The sequence below is a fragment of the Puntigrus tetrazona genome, chromosome 14, assembly GCF_018831695.1.
Source record: "Puntigrus tetrazona isolate hp1 chromosome 14, ASM1883169v1, whole genome shotgun sequence".
Taxonomy (NCBI): domain Eukaryota; kingdom Metazoa; phylum Chordata; class Actinopteri; order Cypriniformes; family Cyprinidae; genus Puntigrus; species Puntigrus tetrazona.
The window spans coordinates 11514293-11531285 of NC_056712.1; the positions used below are offsets into that span (position 1 = coordinate 11514293).

Sequence of the window (16993 nt, forward strand, 5' to 3'; positions counted from 1 at the left end):
TGAAAAGGAAAAATACAGAGTAAATAATGTCTTATTCTCTTCTAAAAATGCCACAAGTTTTATTTTAGGGTTGGGGTTAGTCTGCAGTAAATATAATTAGCGTAATTTATATAGCGTAAGAACAATAGAAGTCTATGGGAAGCTTAGTTAGCTGAGCGTGTGTGTAGTGCTGAGTAAAGCAGCAGTGTGGGAAACCTCAAGTATCCCTCGGGTCACCACATCCCTGCTAACTCAAGCCTCATGCTCACGCTGGCATCAACGTGCTGCGTCACTCCCACTTTCTCTCCGTTTTCTTCTTCGTTTCTCTTTCTTTTTTGCGAGGCTCTAACTTTGTTTCTTAGCCATGTAATGTCACCACTTTAGCGAAGTTTTCCTGCGTCACGGTTTAACGTGACAGTGAAAAACTATAAAATAATCCTCGCGCTTTTTAATTTTTGTCAGTTTCCGACCTCAAGTCTTTTCGAAGAGAAAGAAAAAAAAGAGTCATTCATCCTCACCTGGATGGCAAAGCCAAGTCTAAACTCTCTGTGCTTCTGGGGCTGCTCTCTGTTACTGCTGTCAGCACAATCCAGCCCTCACATTGTGGTTTACAGAGACAAGCAAACATAAATACATTGTCCAGACCGATGTGATTTAAGACAACAAAAATAAAACCATGGGTTTTGTCCAGTGTTATTTCAGGGTGGCAAAACCAACAATTTCACATTATTTGGTCCTTTTGTATTTGAATCATTGTATTTAGTCCAAACACACTGCGCTTTTTGGTCTGTGCAAGTCAAAAATGCAACTATTGTTTTTAATTTTCATGACATGGCATGAGTTTGAATCCAAATCCAATTCAATCCTATCCAATGAGAACTCTATATATTCTCTATACTCTATATAATACAATATATATTGTATGTAGCCTATTCTACACAGGATAAGGAAATATGATTTAATTCATAATGTTTTAATTATTATATACTTTTTATTATATATTTAGTTTCAATATATTATATTACATTACACTACTAATATATATATATATATATATATATATATATATATATATATATATATATATATAATTTTTTTTTTTATAAATATATATATTATTTATTTATTTATTTATTTGATTATTATTATTATTATTTTTAAACCATAGCGTGTTTCAGGATTATTTGTTAAATATAAATTTCAAAAGAACAGCTTTTATTTTAAATTCAAATCTATCGAAACATTATACATGTATTTAATACCACTTTTGATAAATTAATGTATATTTCACAAATAAAAATGTTAATTCCTTTCTTTCTTTTTTTTTCATTTCCTAACCACAGACTTATGAAAGGTAGTTACTTTTATTTCCGAATAGTCACATATAATCGATCTGACCGTTATATACAGGTCTGTCATTAGAAGGCTTTATCTTGAACTAAACGTAAATCGACCAAAATCCTGCAAGCTGCTCTGCTGGGTTTGATATTTCACATTCCAGCGGCAGCGAAATGCCCTGTCAATGCTTTTTTGATGACTGCTCTGTGTATCTCTGCTCCTCTGTTCATCCTGTTCCTCTCGCAGGGTCATGGCACTCATGCAGGGCTGCATAGTAATCAGATTCTCATTAAGGTTTGTCTCCTCTCTGCTGCCATAGCCTTCATCTCCAAGCCTCTCCATGTGCAGGACGGCCGTCTCCTTTCGTGGCCCCTGAGATCTTGCTCAATTCCCTCGCTATCCCTCAGTCTGAGGTTTTCAGTGCTCTTATTGTTTCTCCTTTGTCTTTTCTTCCGTCTGTTTTTCCGGGGGTTTTCCTGTCTCCTTGTTTCGGGGACTCACGTGCACAGATGGTCTTTCCTCGTTACGATCACAGCTACATCTCGGCCGATCAGCCCAGCTTCCAGAGGCGTATGCTGAAGGTAGCATGTGTGCAAGGCATGTGCAGACACTCCCCTTACTAGATCTTCATCTTCCTCGTTTTTTAACCCATGTCATTTTGCGTGATTGCTCGTGTTATTGTTTGTGTGTCTCAATATTTACAATCAAATAACCTCATCCATGTGTGAAGGATCAGAGCGTTGCATGCAAGTTTGCCGCTTCAGTGAATGAGGCTCATGCAGGGTGGAACTTACCAAAAAATATCTGGGTCGTATTTTACCGCATAATCATAAAACAATAATAATAGACATTATATTTAAGGTAAGGACATACATGCAATACAAATAATGGCACGATGCAAACATTAAAATAATGATCCTGAATATATCAGACAAACTACATTTTATGAGGTTCACCTCTTTAGAGATTTATGGCAATTTTGCTGTGACAAAAATTGTCATTATACACTGACATTTGGTGTAGGATTTACTTTGAAACAATCTTGGTAGATTTCCCAAATAATTCCAAGTAAACGGCAAGTAATACACATTTTGAAGTAGAAAGACTGAAATTGTATCTTCTTATAAAGCACACTTAATCTCTCAATTTAAATTATTTATTAATGCAGTATTATTTTTCAGTTAGTAATCTGGCATGACGAAGGTGAAAACGTCTTATTCCATTCACTTTTCCTAGTAAAAAAAGCTAATGAAACAAAATATACTTCACGAGAATGTTATTTGTGCTTGTGTTTTGCTGTGACTTGCTTGAGGACTAAATTCTGTGTCACATGTCTATGTTTTCATCAGGGTGATCAAGGACAAGCTGGCCCACCTGGACCTCCGGGGCCTCCTGGAGCACCTGGTGCAAGAGGGCCCCCAGGAAACACAGGGAAAGACGGCCCCCGCGGCCCACCGGGAGAACCAGTAAGAAGATATGCTCATTTTACCTGAAGTTGCGCATTTCCTTGCTTAAAGGGGTCAACTGATGAAAACTGCAGAGGTTACAATGAATAAATAGGGGGTGTTTTTACAGCGTTGCACATTTTATCCAATCACACACAGTTTTGTTGAGCTTAGAAATGCAATGGCCAATCAGAGACGTTCAGATGAAACTCGTCGGTTCTCTGACCGAATTCCAGACAAAACACAGATGTATGTGCAATGTATACTGCTTCATTGATTATAACAATATTTTTTTTACAGCGCTTAAACTCGTGATAGATCAAAGTTGGTGATAGTGTCGCAGAACAGACCGTATCAGATCCAGTCAGTGCAAATAAATGTTTGCATAACCTCTCTAAAAGATCTTTGCAGATCTTTCTCACCAATTAGTTTAATCGATTAAATGGGCATTTAGTGTGACCTAAAAAAAAAAGGTCTGAAAACTGAAAAAAAGTGTAGAAAGTGTAAATAGTTACAACCAACAAGTAACACATTGAATGAATATAAAAAGTTGAAGTAGAAAGAATTAAAAAGTATTCTCTTGAAACAAAGTCCTATAATAATTGTTTTAACTCTTTGAAATCTACTTTTTACAGTGTTTTTAAATGCTTAAATGTATGATGTCAAAGCATTTGTCAAGCATATAATATTAGAGCTTTTCTCGTAACCTTTTCTAAGTGTTTAAAAAAACTTAAAAAAACTGAGTTTAATGAACTAGAGGGAAATGTTTTCCACACAATTAATTTAGGTTTGTACAACAAGACTAAAACAAAACTACACAACAAGACTGCAAAGCCGTTTTAAGCAAATGATGAACCCCTAAAATCTTCGAAATGTCCTTCATAATTTAACAACTAACACTAAATATAGCAAATGAAACATAATTTCAACATTTATTCCATGTTTAATTCTTCTTTTTTTATAGCATACATGGAGAAAGCAAGCGATGTAGGGCACCAGCTATAGGTTGTTTTTTTTTTTATCTAAGGCGCCCTAATTGTACAATTAGATTTATCATCTGAAGCTGTTTTTGTATTACAGCAGCCTGTGGTTTACAGCAGTTACAGGTTGTATTTTAAAGGTTAAAGGCATTAGCGTTGCTCCGCTCTGGCCTCTGTCATCTGACGGTTGTGTTTTGTTCAGTGTGAGGTGATGGAGAGTGAGAGGTTAGAGGGGAATGGGGCAAATCCAGTTCATCATTCCCCCGACGGGGAGCTTGAAAACCACAGTCTATGCCAGTGCACTGCGGCTCACCTAGAGCTAAACCAAATATAGATTTTAAGGCTCAAGACTCATCTGGTTTGGGTAAGACACGGCCACAGTGCGTTCTTGACAAGCTCTGCTGTTCCTGAACATCCCAAAAAGAGATATGGCACGAATCCAGGTTCAGGAACAGTTCTCCCAACATTTCTCGCCTCAGGTTGCTTCAAATTAGGTTCATTCTTTTTAGTTTTATTATCATGAAGGCAGTTTAATTTGGACTAAAACTGGAAACGTTTTTTATTTCACTCAAACTGGGCTGGTTCTCACTGGCAGGTCTGGTCTGTCAAGTTTTTTTTTTTTTTTTTTTCAATACCAGAAATTATTTCTGCATAGCAGCAGGTTATGAGAGCCAGTACATACTCTCTTTTGTGGAAGTCTGTAATGTCACTCTTATTAGACTGTTAGTTTCACAAGCCAAGATTTTGACTATCAGCAGTAAATCTGCAGTATATTATAGCTTACGCCGGCCAAAAACATTCATTCATATATGAAGAAGCCGTCTGACTGACATTTTAAATTACCAGACTCACTTTGCTTGATTTTATATGACATCTGGGGGTTTGGCAAACATGTGGGGGATCTCATTTACTCAGGATTATCTGCATCAAACTATAAATTATATATTGAATATACTGTATATATATATATATATATATATATATATATATATATATATATATATATATATATATATATCTGTATATACCCCCACACACATATTTATAGTTTGTAGTTTTATACAATATATATAAATACTTACACACTACTATACTTTTTTTTTTCAGTGACATCGATGCTTTTACAGCAAGGATGTAATAATTAGTGTCAGTAAAAACATTCATGATGTTAAAAAAGACCGATAAATGCTGTTCTTTTGAACCTTGTAGTCATCAAAAAATCCTCGAACTTATCATGGTTTCCACAAAAATACTGCTAACACTTATAATAGTAATAAATGTTGTTGTTGTTGTTTAGCAAATCATCACGTTCAAATGATTTCTGAAGGATTCATTAACTACGCTAAGTGACTGTGTCAGGAATTAAGTCATTTTCTGCGGTTCTAGTTTGCTTATACAAACAAGGGAGGTACCAACACCCGTTTTCCGCATTTCAAAAACTAAGTAACACAATTGCGATATCATCTGATGAGTCTAAAAACACATAGTAGGCTAAAACGGCACATGCACGAGGAAAATCAGCGTCACTATGCTGGCAGAAGTAGAGCTATTCATAAGAGTCCTGTGGATAAAACAGAGACGAGATGTTCTGCTTGTGCATAAAGAAATGTTCTATGAAAGCTGAAATCTATGAAATGCTGTACCATGTTGGTCACAGATGTTTTCCTGACATAACAACTTACTAGCTAGTTATCTCCTATTGTTGTGTCTTTCACTGGCAAAACCACCTTGTTAAGAAGCACAGCTTGAAGGAAGATGGGAAAAGCGAACAGTACAGTGCTTCTGATTTTCCCAAGCGCTTCCTCTGGTTTTGTTCATTTTTGACAGGGAACAGAAAATTATGTCTCTCTGTTTTGTGGCTGAATACCAGCTTTGAAGTCTGCTTGACATAAAATACTACATCTGACTAGATTGTGTGTGTATGCATATGTGTGCCATGGCTTCACTCATTCTGTTGATAATTTGGGTACAAAATGAGGACAAGAATATCGATTACAACATGAAAAACTTTGCTTGACATCCTATGAAGTTTATACTGTAAATATCTGAATATATATATATATATATATATATATATATATATATATATATATATATATATATATATATATATATAATATTTAAAAACATGCATGCAGTTATATACACTCTTTCTCTTTCAGTGTATGACAAAGACACCTATGACAAAAAAAAAACCCAAACTAAACACATCATTGTAAGAAACTCAGGATAACTTGGCCTCAGTGTGAACAGGTGTTTGCTGTTGGTGGCTTATATTTGATGTCTAACGTTCAACTAAAATAAGCAAAGTTGTATATCACTGCCCCCTAGTGGTTAAATCACAGATAACCTGTAAAAATGCTCTGCATAAAAATTTACTTAAATTCATATTTTGAAAACCTATCCTCAAATCTTGTTAGAAATTGACAGAGAGACAGTTCACGTTTATCAAGTTAAATTTTTAGATAAAATGGGCTATAACCATAAGTGGAACCGCTCCGGATATCCAGATACTTTGCTGAAAATGGGCTCGCTCTCAGGCCATCAAAGATGTAGATTTGTTTGATTCTACACCAGGACAAATGGATCCTCCGCAGTGAAGGATGACAGTTCAAACTGCTAATAAAAACATCACAATAATTCAAGTAATCCAGCCCATCAGTTACTGTCTTGTGAAGTTAAAAGCTTGTTTGTAAGAAATAAATTCATCAAGACATTTTAATTCACTTTTGTCCAAAAACAAGTCCAGAATGAATAAAACGCTTTGTCCAGTGAAAAAGTCCATCCCATTTTGTCTTCTCACATCAAAATCCACCAACATACAGTATGTACTGTTTACTCTTGTAGACTGTTTTCACTCACAAACAGTGTTTAATTATTTCTCTGTCCTCATTCAGTCAAGACAGCGTTTTCAGCTCAGAAAGCAGCACTGCGGATAGGGGACTCGTATTTTAGCTGGAAGCAACAGTTAAAAATATCTCAATGGATTTATTTCTGACAAACTTTTCATATCACAAGGCACGAATTGATGGACTGGAGTCATGTGGAAGGCACTATACATATAAATGTGACTTTACTGAAATTTAACTCATACCACAAACTAACCCAACAAGCCATTTAATGTTAATAATAATGCACCGCAACTTAAGGATTGGCACATGATATTTGGTTCTCTGGTCACTTTTTAAAAAAGAGCTCTGGCATCGATCAAACGCTGATGTACATCATGAAAGTTTGGTGCATTAAAGTCTAACTCTTAAATACTTTCTGTGTCTCTAGGGTGCTCCTGGACGAGAAGGAATGGAGGTGAGTGTAACCAGCACTGTTTCGGATCAACTTGGTCATGGTCTTCATGACTCACATTATATTACTGTATGTTACTTTCTTTCAAACACGTTTTCTCTTTCTGCAGGGACAAAGAGGTTTCCCAGGAAAACCGGTAAGATTTAAACGTATAAAATCTGTGCGTGTGCTCATCCTTGAGGCCAAGATGTTTCTTGTTTTTTTAGGAAAATGTCTCGCTTTCGCAATTTTCTGAAAGACTAAATTCTTTCCTCTTGGCATAAATATGAACAGCATGTTTGAGTGTTTTGCCCTTTGTGCTAGTAAGTGCTTGCTGACTTCAGCTGTCCTTAAACACTGACGTCTGGTTGCACTGACATCTGTATGAGGTCTTGAATTAGTTTCTGCCTGTTTCACTGGAATGACTTCTAATGTGTAATATCAGTTTCGTTTTGTACATGTGTATGTTTGTGTGTGAGACAGAGATGAGAAACATACTGCATCCGAGTATGTTTTAGCTGTGGGCCTGTTGTACAAAAAAGAAAGATAAGATAAAATGCAGCGCTGAACTAGATGTTTTATCTGTGAAAATTAAGTGCTAATTAAAATGTGACTGGAGGTGGTTTTGGTGGCGAAGAAAGCTTTTACATTGAAAAATGACCAAGACAACATAAAAAACTACATTTAAAAGAATTATTGAATTTAATTTTATTTTAGCTAGTTGTCAATGAACCGTTTTTGTTTGATAAAGTTAATATAATCTGCAATAAATTAAAACACCATAATTTGTTAAAAAACTATATAAAATGTACAACAAAATGACTAAAAATGTTGCTAAAATAAACATGTAAAATATAAAATAAAATCAAATTAATCTAAAAATAAATTATAATAGTATAAAAGATCAAGCTCACGTACAGATCTGCCTCCATTCATTTAATGGCTCATTTAACACAACATGAAAGAACAGATCTTTTCCACATTTTAGTGTTCAATGTCTTTAAATGTCTGTAAACTTGATGTTTTACAGGGTGAAGTTGGTGATCAGGGTTTCCCGGGACCACAGGGACCCCCAGGGTCAAAGGTCAGAGAGCATTCTTCCTCTAGTTTTGACAACAGAATATCGAAAAATCTGTCATTATGTCAGTATTTCCAGGGCCCTTTTTCTTTATTTTGGTGTTTAAACAAGCAATATATCTTTACCTGTCAGCTTCAACCTGCTGTTTTGCACTCTCACAGGTTCGATTTCATTTAATCCTCTCAGCATATTTTTTGGATTTGATCATGTGCTTTATTTCACCATAGCCTCTGACCATTACTTAATCATTAGCAGCGTAATAAGAATGATTTCATAGAGTAATGGGCTTCATATGGATCTGACTGCTCTGTTCAAGCATCTTCTGCTGCACTATTTCTCTTTGCGATCTGTTCTGTATTATTGTAAATGCTCTGTGCACGTTTGGCAGGGCGAGCAGGGAGAACCAGGTCCTCAGGGTGACCGAGGAACCGATGGTCTGCCAGGCTTGAAGGTGAGCGCTGGGTGGTGAAGCTCTTTATATATATATATATATATATATATATATATATATATCAGTGTACTTGATAGTACTGGTTTGATTTGGTCTTTGTGTTTCTCAGGGAGATAAGGGAGATGTTGGAGAACAAGGGCTCCAGGGCGAACCGGTGAGGAACGATGCATCACAAGTTCATTAAAAGTGCACGATTCATCCCGTATTTTACAAAGGCCAACATTGTATTTGAATAAACAAATAGATATTTTGCACTGTTTATAATATTAATCGCAATTTTAGTAGAATCATTTCATAAGACGAATTGGAGAAGCTCATTTGCACGTGATTGCATTTTTTAACTCTGCTGCTGGTCGGATTGGATTCAATGGTCTATGCTAAGCTATGCTAAAAGTGCCAGACTCTGAGAACAGATGAATAGATTGAAAAATGGTAAAACTCAGCTTATCAACTCTGGGGGAGTTGGAGAATGAGCCTATTTCAAAAAAAAAGTGATGTGTTTCTTTAAAACATCTAAAGCTCACATCTGCCATTTGAACACAAGGCTCTCACAATGAAGTAGGGACGAACGGGAAGGTTATCAACGGTTTCGGTTCAATATCCAGTCTAATAATAATGATGAACACACAGTTTGCAGAGAAGAGTTTGCTGATTTAAAGGGATAGTTCACTCAAAAAAAGTTATTAAGTATATATATCTTTTACACACCCAGAAGTTGTAACAAACCTTACAATCTTTTTTTTTGTTAAACGTAAAAGAAGATACTTTGAAGGATGTGGGTGACCAATGACTCTAATAGTATTTATTGTCTACTGTAGAAGTTACTGAGGACCACCAGCTGTTTAGTTACCTGCATTCTTTCAGTACCTTCTTCTGTGTTCAAAACAGAAGAAAAAACTTCATGCAGGTTTAAAACAACCTCGGTAAATTAAGACAGACTTTTAATTTTTGGGTGAACAAATACATTTAAAGAGTCAGCCACATCCATCCATTCTTCTAAAGGTACAGGCCTGTTGTTTTATTAAAGTTTATTATAAATGGGTGTCCCTTATTTTGATCTCGATTGCAGTGTATGTTGCATTGGACGAAAGAACAGTTCTTCACATCTGAGAGTACTTATATGTGTTCTTTACAACCGTCCAGCATCAAAATAGAAACAAAATTTAAATGTATATATAAATATATCAGTAGAATATAAAAAAATAAAATAAAATAGAATATAAATATAAAGAGTGTAAAGTGTAAAGTGTAAGTGTAAAGTGGCAGGGCCGTCCTGGTGAAAAAGGCACATGTGTGATCATTGAGTGTGATATCATTGACTTTGAAATGGCACAAATCCTGATATCATTGACTTTAATGGAAAACTCTTAGATGCGTTTCAGGTGAGCCTTGATTTTATTGATGATAATTGCTAGGAAAACCTTCCTAACGACTGTTATTATTGCCAGTCGGTCATCTGGATTCATGTAAACTTGATGTTACTGGTTAAACTTCCTGTAATGCAATTATGTAAACAACAGATGACTATAAATTCATGGTTATATTAAAACCAAATGCCATAATGTGTTCTGAAATATCAGATTTTTTTTTTTCTGGCAGGCCATCAAAACCATCAGTGTTTCGGTAACTGTGCTATAGCATGAGTTGCCGTTTTTGGTTATTTTAGTTGAATGTGTGGCTTAATTATACTTAACAAATACTCACGGTGTGTGCTTGTGAATTAAAAACAATTCATTATTGTTTCAGCATATGTTGCTAATCCGAAATAAATAATTTGAGATTAATTTTCAGTCTAAATATTATAAACTAAGCCGGTGGCATACATCCAACATCATGTTGTAATGGTGCGAAGCAAACTATGAAATGTAAAAAGTAATTAAAAATAAGTATGCTTTGAAACACGTAGGCTTTGTGTGAAGTACCAAGACATATCTTACGAAACTAGATGCAGTTAGTTGCGAATGTTGTTGTTCTTGTACTGAGAATGTGGATTTGGGTTGTTTAATGAATGCTCCTTGTGGTTACATTTATAATGTCTGTTTGCATGTTCTAGCCGATGCCATTCTTTGAAATTCTGTGTTTTGTCACATTGCAATTGGGAAATAGCAGGAAAAATTAGGAATTTTATCATTTTGGACATTTGCGAGGCTTTGTGGTCATCTCTATCAACTGAATAATCAGTCTGAAATGTTTATCGAACCACAAAGCGTGACACTGAATATGGTGACGAGGAAACGCAGAAATGTCAGGCGCAATTATGGTTTGTATCAGTCTAAAGAACAGCAATACTTCCTTCAAAGAATGCCATCAACATTGTGAAGTATCATTCAGGATGTTGTTTTCATACTCCACAAGATTTCACATGAAGAATTATATTGGAACAACATTTCCTGTTTTATAGCAGTCGTAAAATGAGGTCTATCAGAGGCTTGTGGTTCTCAGAATGCAAAGAGGTTTTGCAAAAAGACCATTTTATAAGCTTTAATTCAGTCTGTTCCGCTTACTTAACCAACAGGGACCACCTGGCCCTCCTGGACCCCCGGGACCACCCGGAAAAGAAGGTTCAAAGGTGAATATCGAAATCCAAACGAGTGGCTCAGTTAGTGTGTTGTTTCCATTATCGTTGTATATAAGGTTTATGCTAGAACTAACTGATCTAATTAATAGTATCAGGAAAAAACTTGTGTGTGTTTCATTCATCCTGACAGGGTGAACTGGGCTTGCCTGGCCCTGCTGGGGTTGATGGCGAAAAGGTGATAACCTTTGCAACTTCTTTAGAAGAATATCAGTTGTTGTTTTTTGTATTATATACATAAATAGATGCATGCAGATGAGTTGCTATTCAATATTTGAATTGATTTGATCATCAGGGTGAAAAGGGAGACACTGGAGAGCCTGGTGAACCTGGAGAGAGAGGGGAGAAAGGAGAAATGGGCCTGTCGGGTCCCTCTGTGAGTATTCAGATTCATAAATTGTCTAAATCTTATTTATATTTTGTCATATTATCATTTATAATATGAATCAAATCTGTTATAGGGGATGGATGGGCAGAAAGGAGAGAAGGGAGATTCTATACTAGAAGACAATCTGGTCAGTACAATTGCACCCACATTTTTTTGATTTATTAATATTCCAGTATTAAGAATACAGTTGATCTTCAGCTGTGGTTTTATGACTGTCTACAGGTTCAGATGATTTCACAGCCTGGACCACCAGGGCCTCCAGGTCCACCGGGACCGCCTGGATACATGGTGAGGCACATTTTAAATATGCATTTAATAACATAAACTGACACAAACCTTCCCTTCTTTTTTCTCCATTTATCTGCAAGATCTTGACTTTTAAGAGTGATATCATAACATCATTCAAAGATTATAACGGGTATTATTTGTGTTTTAGGGTCATCGTGGTTTGCAAGGCCCCAAAGTAAGTGTTTATTTTATTTCATTTCATTTCATTTTATTTTATTTTATTTTATTTTAGGAAATAATTTTTTTTTGTTATTATTCAGATATATTATTATTCAGACTTTAAACAATTTATTAACCTTTTTTTTTTTTTTTTTTTTTTTTTGCCATAAACCACTTTATCAAAAAGCTTACTTTACTACTTTAAACTTCCTAATAGATGGATATCCAGTAAAATCATGCTGAATGCATTGTATAACACTGTATTGAATCTCGCACAGGGTGATACAGGGGAGAGTATTAAAGGAGAGAAGGGAGAAACTGGTGCTTCAGGAATACAAGTAAGACCATAATCCCATAATACTTTATACCAGGATTTAAAAACATAAGCAATATTCACAAACATGTGAGACTGGCCTGTGGATGTTATGATTATGGTTTCATCCATACTCATAGCATCTGTAAGCCATAACCATACCATTTCCAATATTTTATATCTATTATTATGTTTTATAGGGCCTTCAGGGTCCTCAAGGGCCCCCAGGAGCAACAGGATTAGTTGGTCTTCCCGGCACCAAGGGTGAAAAGGTAAATCAAATCATAAATTCAACTAATGACTATTTTTAATGACAATTAGGTTTGAACGGATGTACTTGTGGGGCTTATTTCATATTTGAGTATTTTTTTCACCAATTTCTTTTAACTCTGTGGTTTTTCGAGTGCTTTGCGAATGAATTTTGATTTTGATTTGCTAAATGTCAGAAATAATGCCTGAACCTAGCTGTAAAATAATATTGCATTAGTGCTTTCCAGATAAGCCACACATAAAATGTATTTTTATTGTTTTATGCAGGGAAAACAAGGGGAACCTGGATTAGATGTGAGCAGCATTTATTTATTCATTCATTCTTACTGTACATGCATTTTAAGGCTTGATGTTTTTTTTTGTTTTTCAATGGAAGTATTCCAGTGTCATTTTTATTTGAATTCACTGCAGGGTTTTCCTGGCATTAAGGGAGACAGGGGTGACCGTGGAGAGAAAGGAGACAGGGTACTGTATGATATTTATCTCAGATTATCAAATCAGATGACAAGTCGTTTAAATCATTTACTGACTATATAGTCCTTTACTCAAAACGATCTTGTCGATCCTCCCGCTCACAGGGAGACCGCGGCTCTGTCGGAAAGAGAGGCCTCAAGGGAAAGAAAGGCGAACAGGGGCCGCCGGGTCTGGACCAGCCCTGTCCCGTGGTGCGTGTTATAGCTACCTTTCCGATGTTTATATGTGTTGATGTGTTACAGATTCATGCTGCTGAAAATCCAGTGAAAAAACACGCGGTGATTCTGTCAGGAACAACAAAGTGTGCCCATCTGGGAACGCTGATATTTCACAGACATCTTTTTCCCTTTTCCACTTTTCCTCACCTTTCTTCTGTATGTTTCTATAGGCTGATGTTCTGCTTCGGTTTCTCTTTGATTGGTCTCTCTAGCGTCTTGTTTGTTTTTAGTCATTATGGCAGTGTATATTGTATATGTGTGCTCTTGCTGACAGGGAGCTGATGGATGTAAAAAAGAGGCCGTGGAAACGGGGCATCCGGCCCCTGAGGCCCCCTGCCCGCTGGTACAGTACATCTGCCTGCTTCTCTCTCGGCTCTGTTTATACCTGCGGATTTCTAACACTTCCTGCTTTTGCCTTTTAACTGCTTCTTTTAAACTATCCTATGTTTGCCATGTACATACTGCTACATTACTGTTCAAATGTTTAGGACCAGCAAGATTTATTTATTTGAAAGAAATGAATACTTTTTTCAGCAAGGATTCATTAAGGCTCAAAATTGGCCGCACAAACTATAACGCATTGTTTTTCAACTAATTGCTCTTTTGAAGTTTATAGTCAAGATTTATAATCTTAAGCTATTTTAAACTTATAATAAGACATTTTTCAGCATATCGGCATATTAGAATGATTTCTGAAGGATCATGCGACACTGAAGACTGGAGTAATGATGCTGAAAATTTAGCTTTGCATCAAATAAATTACATTGAAATTTAGTTATTTTACATAATTCATTCATTGTAATTCATTCATGTTTATTCAAGGTTTAAAACCAAACTGATGCATTAAATATTACCTAAGATTGATGAGAAACATTGTAAATGGTCAAGCAAAATTTCATTTATATTTTACATAACACAGCTTTATTGTGATTAGTTGCAATTTGTGTGTGTGTGTGTAGTGTTGTGATCATTTGTGGAGTTTAGATTTTACTGAAGTTTACTTATTTTAAAAATAAGTATTTTTTAGGATTTTGAGTGCGGTGTATGCTTACAGACAATTGTGTAAATTACAATTTTATAAATTTGTTAATTAAAATTGCAATACAGTTGAAAGCAGATTCCCTTTTTTTCTTACATTCAAGGGTCCTGATGGGCTTCCAATACCAGGTTGCTGGCACAAGGTCAGTAAAAAAAGCGTTTGTACAGTTCATGTGTTTGACTTTAACATTAACAACTGCCTATTTAAATAAATTGACATCAGTAGTACACGTGCCACAAAGCTGTTTTATGTTGCATTTCTGTATTTCGCTTTGCTCATCACTAATATCATGTGTTTGTTGTTCTTTTGCAGTGATGTGTGACCTGAGGCATGTCGTCTGTACATATTGATGTGATATATATATGGCAATTTCATACAGCTTTTTCACTTTTTTAATATTTTTACATTTTATAAAGACAAGAGACTTCGATGAACATTCATCAGTGTTATTTTTTCAACCTTTTATATCCGAAATTGTGGACCAAATAGTGAATACAGCTTTTTTTGGTGTCCATTTGGGTTATCGAATCCAAAGAATTTTTAATTTTTTTTACATCCTGGAGCATAAAGTGACAGTATTGTTCACCATAACATGGCAGTGATGTGCTCGGGGAATGTTGCATGGGCATGCTGGACTGACCCGCTCGACTGGTGCCAATACAAGAATTTTGCATCATATCCCCTTTTATTTTTTAAAGGAACAGGGAATGCTTCAGAAACTCAAGAGGAAACGTCTCTCCCAGCCTTGATGTTCTTCAAGAATCCGAGGAGTTTAAATGACTTTACAGTCCCTCAAGTGACGGCGTCTCAATAATATTGGTTGATATTGACTGTCCTCAGTATGCAGGTCGAATGAGGGTGCAGACAGCCCTCGCTAGGGTCAATATTTTTCATGGAGGAACATAATTGAGCTCTTGGAGATGATAAGAGATCAGGGATTGGCCTCATGGATGCGGTTGCTCCACAGGACGGCAACAGCAGCCTGATATAAGAGGCTTTGGCGTTGGAGAGGATACAGAACAGATCCTTATTTTGAGAATACAGTAATTTATAATGATTGATTTCTTATGTGTTACTGTTTTATGCTTGTTTTTTGTAGTTTTAACCCGTAAGCAAAAACACAGAGCATTTGGAGTCGACGCCCAAAGACTAACTTTTTGGATGGCGAGCATTTACTTATTCGTACATAAAACATTGATAACGCAATGATAACAGATTCTGTTAAATCGGCGCAGCATATAGTGAGCAGGAATAGTGTGTTATATCGTACCTGTTTATTTACTACTGCTTCTACATTTTGTTGCTCACATTTGCTGTGATACTTTGAGATACAGTATATGTTGACTACCTGCCGTTGTTTTTAACGTCGCAATCCTTAATGCATATTCCATATTATTGTTCATAGTAATTTATGATATATATATACTGAAGTGCTTTTTGAAGATGGCCAAAACTGGAGGCGTTTCGATAGCCTCGGTTTAGCCAGTACGAGGACTCAAGTTTAAGGCTGTTTATAAGTTTGGCAAAGTATTGCTCTATTATTTTTCATAGCATGAAAGCAAAGAAAACATTCGAGATTCCATTTTGTCAATCTCAGTTTCTTTCTTCGGCTTTCCAAGATTTAACACAGAGAAAAGACATCCAGATGAGATGTTTTTTTAAAGGCATTTTAGCATGTTCAGCATACATTTCCATGATGGTGTACCCTCTTTCGGGGATTTAAAACCATTCTACATAAGCTTTTCTCAAATATTTATTGTTCATATTAAAATAACCGGTGGTCAGATCATGTAAAAGTTCTTAGAATGCATATATGTTACAGATAATGCATTTGAATTTTTATAAGCCTGTCTTTGATGTTAAATGGCTGACAGAATGTTCCAGTGTTACAATGTCGTGACTTACATAACTAAAAAAAAAAAAAAAAAAAAAAAAAAGTGATTGACCAATAGAATTATAGCACCATTTTAGATACAAAGCAGAATGGGAGGACAGTTTCGGAACATTTTACTGTTTAACTTTTAGTTTTTTCTTTGAATATTTTTACAGGTGTTTTTTTTTTTTTTGTTTGTTTTTTTTTTAACACAAACAATGTTTGATTTTGAAGATACTGAAAGATGATTTTGAAGACATTTTGCTGCTGAAACAGTGTTTGTATTTAATAGTTGAAATTGGTTAAGGAAAACGGCCTTATCAACTGCCTGACGGCCATTACATGCATTGGTTTGCTTTCGAAAATGTTTTATAACGTAGAAATTAAAGTTTGTTACTAGTAAATTAGTATAATCTGTCTTTCCTCTGACCTTGATCATGGTCAAAAAGTGTTTGATTTTTAAAAAGGTTCTCCGCAATCCACTGTAAACTCACATTCAGGTTCTGCTTGTCTGACACTTTTCATTATTAAATCAATCAAATCACTGCATGATGAAAAATTTTGTTTCACTTGAAAATGAATCGCATTGTACAAGTAATGAGTAAGAATGCCGTTTTCTCTCGATTTTAAATGGCAAGGTAATTAAACAGGTTATGACAAGGTTTTTTGAGGTGTTGAAGTATAAAAAGTGTTTGTGCCATTTAAACATCCTGCTGGTTTAATAGGTTCAAATATCTTCCTCGTTATAAATAAAGCATTTATTAAAGCTCCAAAAATGGCTCATTTAGATATTGTGGGATCTGTGACGTTGTAAGAACAATATATATATATATATATATATAT

General features: G+C 35.5%; 1 protein-coding gene across 1 annotated transcript in view; it reads left to right on the forward strand.

Moving 5' to 3' along the window:
* The window catches only part of col23a1a (collagen type XXIII alpha 1 chain a), a 106858-nt gene extending 90161 nt beyond the window's left edge, over positions 1-16697 (forward strand). Inside the window, exons 10-33 of the mRNA XM_043257385.1 lie at positions 1827-1898; positions 2667-2783; positions 7022-7048; positions 7155-7181; positions 8055-8108; positions 8491-8553; positions 8663-8707; positions 9820-9847; positions 9886-9935; positions 10153-10176; positions 11069-11122; positions 11262-11306; positions 11424-11504; positions 11590-11643; positions 11739-11804; positions 11953-11979; positions 12242-12301; positions 12477-12548; positions 12814-12840; positions 12958-13011; positions 13125-13211; positions 13513-13581; positions 14381-14419; positions 14976-16697. Of these exons, the coding sequence (XP_043113320.1) occupies positions 1827-1898; positions 2667-2783; positions 7022-7048; positions 7155-7181; positions 8055-8108; positions 8491-8553; positions 8663-8707; positions 9820-9847; positions 9886-9935; positions 10153-10176; positions 11069-11122; positions 11262-11306; positions 11424-11504; positions 11590-11643; positions 11739-11804; positions 11953-11979; positions 12242-12301; positions 12477-12548; positions 12814-12840; positions 12958-13011; positions 13125-13211; positions 13513-13581; positions 14381-14419; positions 14976-15026 (1293 nt within the window). The 3' untranslated portion in view covers positions 15027-16697. The remainder of the gene's footprint in view (positions 1-1826; positions 1899-2666; positions 2784-7021; positions 7049-7154; positions 7182-8054; positions 8109-8490; positions 8554-8662; positions 8708-9819; positions 9848-9885; positions 9936-10152; positions 10177-11068; positions 11123-11261; positions 11307-11423; positions 11505-11589; positions 11644-11738; positions 11805-11952; positions 11980-12241; positions 12302-12476; positions 12549-12813; positions 12841-12957; positions 13012-13124; positions 13212-13512; positions 13582-14380; positions 14420-14975) is intronic.
* Positions 16698-16993: the final 296 nt, after the last annotated feature.